The sequence below is a fragment of the Pygocentrus nattereri genome, chromosome 10, assembly GCF_015220715.1.
Source record: "Pygocentrus nattereri isolate fPygNat1 chromosome 10, fPygNat1.pri, whole genome shotgun sequence".
In the NCBI taxonomy this organism is placed as follows: Eukaryota; Metazoa; Chordata; class Actinopteri; order Characiformes; family Serrasalmidae; genus Pygocentrus; species Pygocentrus nattereri.
In genome coordinates this window covers 22,039,529-22,046,514 of record NC_051220.1, presented here as the reverse complement: position 1 = coordinate 22,046,514, position 6,986 = coordinate 22,039,529, and the positions used below count along the sequence as shown (strand labels likewise).

Here is a 6,986-nt window from a genome sequence, read left to right as displayed (position 1 = left end):
GAACACCGGTTTGTGGACACTCCTGAGGCAGAAAGAGGGGAGGAAAATATCACACAACATGATAAGATGCAAAGGCAAATGACAAGACCACCAGATCTAGTGGCTTATCTTTCTATTGACTCGCACATTCCTTGCGTGTGTGTGTGCTCTGTGTGCGGCAGGCGGTGGGGCGAGGGCATCTCGGATTTCTGTGCACACACACACCGGGCCCCTCCCTTTTCTGTATGACTCACACCTCTGCAGCTGACACTCACACCTCATTCACAGCCCTTAACGAGCCATGCTAATGAGCAGCACATCATTAAGCTGCTCTCATTCAACCCTGAGCGTGTGCTCGTCTATGTGTGTGTGTGTGTGTGTGTGTGTGTGTGTGTGTATGCATGATGATGATGCAACCTAGACTACACTACAGCAACTCACTAGAGCACACACAGTCCACAGACCCCCAACACACCAACACACACACGTATTCATTTCGTCCTATCTTGCTTCCCCCAAGGAGCAAACTGACTGGCATTTGCATGTCAGAGTGCACTGTACCCCACTATTATAGGAAGATCCTCGACAGAAGGCTATCATTTGTATTGCTCCAAAGAAATGGTCTTAGTGATTGTAAAAGGCCTGGACAGTCGAGGATGATGCTGCCACTCTGGACCCACTGCAGTTTGCTTACAGACAGAACAGATCCACTGATGACACAATAGCCCTGACTCTACACACTGCCCTCTCCCATCTGGACAACCAGAACACGTATGTGAGAATGCTGTTTGTGGACTACAGCTCAGCATTCAACACCATCGTACCCTCAAGGCTCGACATTAAGCTTCGTGATCTGGGTTTGAACAGTTCTCTGTGCAGCTGGATCCTGAACTTCCTGATGAGCCAACGCCAGGTGGTAAAGATGGGCACCATCACCTCTTCCTCACTGACCCTTAACACTGGCACTCCTCAGGGCTGCATGCTCAGCCTTCTCTTGTACTCCCTGTACACCCACGACTGCTCAGCCAAAGCACAGCTCCAATGTCATCAACAAATTTGCACATGACACCACAATTGTTGGCCTGATCTCCAATGACAACAAGGAGGCCTACAGAGAAGAGATCAGCTTCCTGACACTCTGGTACCAGGAGAGCATCCTCTCTCTCTATGGCAACAAGACCAAGGAGCTCATAGTGGACTTCAGGAAGCAAGAGAGAATGCACACCCCATCACCATCAATGGAGCCACAGTAGAGAGGGTCAGCAGCTTCCAATTCCTCAGTGTTCACATCTCAGAAGAACTGACATGGAGCAAACACACCACACGGGTGGTAAAAAAGGCGCAACAGTGCCTCTTCAACCTCAGGCAGCTGAAGAGGTTTGGCATGAACACCCACATCCTCAGAACATTCTACATATGTACTGTGGAGAGCATTCTAACAGGCTCCATCTCCACCTGGTATGGAAACTGCACTGCCATTAAGCGGAAAGCTCTGCAGCGGGTGGTACAGACATTCTGGGGTCCAACTCACAAACCTTTATACACCAGCCGCTGCCTGAGGAAGACCAGGAGGATTCTAAAGGACTCCACCCACCCAAACCACTGTCTGTTCTCACAGCTGCCGAGCAGGAGGAGGTACAGAAGCAACCGGTTCCAAGACAGTTTCTTTCCTGGGCCATCAGGCTGCTGAGCAGCCAGTAGCGCTGGTGTATCGGTCTATAGGCCTGTCACTGCACCTCTCAGTCATCATCTCCATGGACAATCACCAGCTTCATAACTTATTACCGTACAACTGTACATTAGAATAGTGCAATACTGGTGAATATTGCATATATGTGTATATTCAGAGTCGGTGTATACATATATTTCTTTTTCTTCTTTTTTTATTTCAATTCTATAAGGGGGCTACACACCTAAACTTTTCACTCACTTTCCACTTGTGTAAATGTGATGTGACAATAAACATGATTTGATTTGAAAAAAAAAATCATAAATGGTGTTTATTACAAAATAAAGTGCATTGGAGAACAATGGGCCAGGGGTATATACTCACTATTCACCATATTTATTTATTTATTAATTAAATATTTTAATATATGTAATAAATGTTGTTTTCATTTATGTGTTTATGTTTTCACTTTTTGTTTCAGGTATTTATATTTATAAACATTTGCCTGAATATACACATATTAAATGCCAATCACAATTAAAATAAATAACAAACACAGATTTTGTTTTGATATTTTTATTATTAAGTTTAAAATATTTGTTTGCTTGTTTCCTTTTTAGCGTCCAGGCCCAGTTAGTCACAATGTATAAACTGACCCTTTTAAAGCTTATGGAGAGTCAAACCTACCTCAAGCTATTGAGAAAAAAAGTAATAACAGAAACTACCCTGATCTCAAATCAGTAAATAGGAGCGATGTCTAGCAGCAGGAGGGAGGGTGGGGGCTGGGCCTCAAACGGGCTAGTGATTGTCCACTAGGGGACACATATACAAAAAAAAAACCTCACCGCATCAAATGCATAGTCTACAGCAGCATCCCGAACTGTGGGAACAGACATACAGTAGCCTATTAGAGAGCCGCCTCTACACAGCAAACTAAACACGTACACATGCACGTTGTTGCTGTTTTCTCCCTTTTTATTTTTAGAGAGCTGAAAAAAAACGTCACGTTTATTCATGCCCGCGGAATAAACAGTCGTGGAGACAAGACAATTGAGCAATGAGTCATGTTTGACATTGATTATACCTGTTCCTGCAGACAAACCGGCTACGCGGACAGACAGCCTTTATTCTTCGGTTTGTTGTTTTCAGTACAGTGACACCAAAGATGAATTGGTTTATAAAGCGTCTAAAACGAAGCTAAAAAAAAAAAATAGGGAAATGCAAAATGCAATCAAAGCGGTTAAATAAACAGCTAGCAAAGTTTGTAAGACCAGGGCTGAAGGAAGATCACGTGGTAAAAAGGGGGAAAACCACTTCAAAAGTGGGAGTCAGACATTCTTTATAGAATTAGATTCGCTAATATCCAGTCAGTAGAGCTAAAGCAGCATGGGTGCATGTGCACGCACGAACAGTGTCCAAGCGCCACCTTCAGTATTCTGGTGGAGTGAGGGGTGGTGGGGGGTAAAAGCATGAACAGGATGGGGGGTGGGGGTGGGGGTGGAGGGCGCTTTTGACATTCACATATAAAACAGCATTAAGCTGCGCAAGTCTGGATGGTAAAGATACGTATTAATGCATTAATTCCTTCGTTTACTTGTTTTTATTTCTATATTTATTGACGTTCATATTCACTGTTGTGTGTGTGTGTACAGATGTGTGTGTCTGGCTGAGCGTGACACCAACACTCTCTCTCTCTCTCTCTCTCTCTCTCTCTCTCTCTCTCTCTCTCGGCGGTGTTAAGGGTTAAAGAACGCCAGTGTGTTGGGCGGAGCCGCGAAGCCTGTGATTGGCGCGCCGCCCGTGACGTAACGGACATGAAAAAGCAAAGAGATGGTTAAGAAGGCGGTTTGTAAAAGTCTGGCCGGAGCGAGAGTGTTGTGAGAGTTGAGGCAGGACGCTGGAGGGGAAAAGAAGAGCAAGGAGAAGTAAAAGAAGCAAGACGGGATAAAAACACAGAGAAACGAAAAGCGAGAGGAAAAAGAAACAGAGGGGAATCTGGCACTGGAGTGAGAAGCGAGGGGGAAAAAAAGCGCTGCGACGGAGCTGTGCGAGGAGGCGGGAGCGGCATGGTGCAGCAGGCGCAGCGCGAGGAGTGCGAGGGCGCGGGCAGGGGGGACGCCGGCGCCGACTCGGATGAGAGCGAGTTCGCCGCGCGCAGCCCCGCGCCCGGAGCCGAAGCCAACCCGGACTGGTGCAAGACGGCCACGGGCCACATCAAGCGACCCATGAATGCCTTCATGGTGTGGTCCAAGATCGAGCGGCGCAAGATCATGGAGCAGTCGCCGGACATGCACAACGCCGAGATCTCCAAGCGCCTGGGCAAGCGCTGGAAGATGCTCAAGGACAGCGAGAAGATCCCGTTCATCCGCGAGGCTGAGCGCCTGCGCCTCAAGCACATGGCCGACTACCCTGACTACAAGTACAGGCCGAAGAAGAAGCCCAAGCTGGACGGTGCCAACGCAGGTGCCTCCAAGCCGGAGAAGGCGGCGCCGTCGCCGGAGAAGGCGTGCGCCAAGGCATCCAAGAGCGCCGCGAGCAAGCGCTGCCCCAAAGCCAAGGCGAGCAGCAAGTCCGGAGCCAAAGCGGCGGCGCACCATCACCTCCACCAGCAGCAGTTCCAGCACCATCACAGCGATGAGTACGCGCTGAAGAGCGCGAGAGGGGCGGCGGGCAAGAGCGCGAGGCACAGCATGGACTTCTCGGACGACGACGAGGACGAGCACGACGAGCACAGCCTCGAAGATGAGTGCGAGGAGCGCGCGCGGGTGCCCGCCAGCCCCACGCTCAGCTCGCCGGGCGAGTGCGAGGGCGCGAGCATGTACGAGGACGTGCGCGGCGCGCGACTCTACTACAGCTTCAAGAACATCACCAAGCAGCAGAGCGGCGTGCACGCCTACTCGCTCGCGCACTCGGCATCGGCGTCGCCGGCTTCATCCTCGTCCCGCTCAGCATCCACGTCATCTTCGGGCTCGTCGGACACCGACGACCTGCTGTTCGACTTCAGCCTGAACTTCGCGGCGGCTGCGGCGGCGCACAGCGCCGAGAGCGGCGGCCAGAACGCGGGCGGCCTCGCGCTGTCGCTCGTGGATAAAGACTTGGACTCGTTCAGCGAGGGCAGCCTGGGCTCTCACTTCGAATTCCCCGACTACTGCACGCCCGAGCTGAGCGAGATGATAGCCGGGGACTGGCTCGAGAAGAACTTTTCAGACCTGGTCTTCACGTACTGAGTACTGAACATTAAACCAGAGTAAAACTCAATAACAATAACGCTCAACACGTCTGAGGAGAAGAAAACACACAAAGACGTGTAGCTACAAAGTTTGGTTTGGCCGCCCTCCTCGCTGTGCCGTTAGCCTGGCTGAACCTCCTCAGCCGCAGGAGGAGGAGGCGGGGAGAGAGAGATAGAGGGAGAGGAAGAGAGGCAGAGTGAGAGTGAGGGAGGTTTGAGGAAGCAGATGCGTACGAAGCTGGTACTGTAGCAAAAGATAAAGTAAAATAAAAGAAAAAAGCGAAAAAAAGTCTGCAAACCTTTTTTATCTAGCAGCATGACAGGGTTTTATGGATTTTTTTGTCGTAGGTCTACATTTACTGATCGATTCAAAAACGGACCACGAAGGGGAAAAAATCTAAGAACTTCTATGCATCGTACCCTCTTTCTTTCTAACTGCAGGGAGCTGAACTCGTTGAGACTGTGGACTGAGTCGAAGCAAAATCTGTGAACTGTTAGTTCCTGTTTTGTTTTGTTTTTGTTTTTTTTCGGTTTTTTTTCCCAGAACGTTTACTTTCTAACGGTCGTTTGTGACGTTTACTTTCCAACGGTCGTTTGTGACGTTTCTTAAACGCTGCGAAAAAAATAAACAAAAAGTTTATTGTTTTTGTAACCGACGCCGTTTTCTGTACCGGTTTGAAACTTTAGCAGCCTAAACTCCTCTCCAGCTGTCGCAGGTGTTTTGGGAGGACACATTTTGATACATGAACAGACCTCATCTTTTTAAAAGAAAGCAAACTATTTTCAGGCATATTTTTGTACAGGTCAAAGGGAATGTTCTTACTGTGCGCTCAGTGAGTTTCAGGCACTTCTTTCCCTTCTCGTTTGATTTTAGCATGCAAGGGAGTTCTGATTTTAAGGATTAAGTTAAGACTTGCATCAAAACAAACAAAAAAAATTAAATGCCTTGTGATTTTAAGCTAGGTTTTTTTCTTTTTTTGTACAGTTGTAGATCAGATTTGTTGAGTATTTGTAGAACATATGGCATTTGTGGGGAGAGACGTACCTCCATGCTGGTACTAGTTTGAAGATTGTATATGTACTGTAAAATAGTAAAAGTTAGGAGTTTATGTATATCATACTCGTGATATGTGGATGGATCCCAAATCGCAGGTGTGAAACTGGATTTTTTTTTCTTTTTAATGGCACATACTGTTTCCCCTTCATTTTGTTTGTGCAATATATTTACTTGTAAATGCAGACCATCTACGTTTTTTGTTGTAGCAAATGATGGACAGGCAGACGCAAGTACTGTCAGCCACACTATCTGTCATGTTGCTGAAGTCTGGCTTTGCAGCAATGAGGAAAGAGAGGCATCAGCTGGAACTGATAGGAAACATGAAAATGACCACAAGGCAGTGATGCATTTCTGTGGAAAGAAAACTCGCATCGCTTATGATAATCCTTAGAATAAACGACCCATTAAACTGGACAGTTGACATCCCTCAACAAATCTGTAAAGTTTGACCCAGTTTGTTGGCAACATATGTGTCAGGATGGGCAAGTGTTGGTTGCAGGTGGTCTGGCTGAGAGAAAAAAAAAAGTCAAGCAAGCAAAAAAGTACATTCCATATCTTTGTTTCATATGATGGAACGTTTTATTTTCAAAGACTGCCTTCTTTTCTAAATGCAACCATAAAACCTGTATTTTTTTTGTTTCTTGCACTTAAGCAGATTTTGTTTATTCGATGTGGGTCTTACATGAAGTCTGTTTTGAATACATGGATGGGAATGTGGCAGACGAGACAGGAGGTGAAGTATTGAGCAGCATTTGCCTCACATTCCAAGTGTGAATCTCTTTGACTCATCTTTTAATAAACAAATATCTACACCACCACGTCCTCCTGGTCTCTTAATGCATCTACAAGGGGGTCTGTGCAATGAGCAGGCGGGGGAGGACAGGTCTTTGTACAGTGCTAGTTTAAGTATGAATATTTTGATGATGACCTATTAAATACTTAAATACTTTTGAGTGGGGGTTCCGTCTGAGACAGTAAGATACAAAACACCACAATACTGACACATAAAATGAACTATTTCCAAAAAACAAAGTTCTAAATTACTTGATCTG

The 6,986-nt window shown here is 46.9% G+C and overlaps 1 protein-coding gene across 1 annotated transcript; it reads left to right on the top strand.

Moving 5' to 3' along the window:
- Nucleotides 1–3,494: 3,494 nt before the first annotated feature.
- On the top strand, nucleotides 3,495–6,749 carry sox11a (SRY-box transcription factor 11a). The gene has a single exon (XM_017694452.2). It carries the CDS (start codon nucleotides 3,715–3,717, stop codon nucleotides 4,873–4,875), a length of 1,161 nt encoding a protein of 386 aa, XP_017549941.1. The 5' UTR covers nucleotides 3,495–3,714; the 3' UTR covers nucleotides 4,876–6,749.
- Nucleotides 6,750–6,986: the final 237 nt, after the last annotated feature.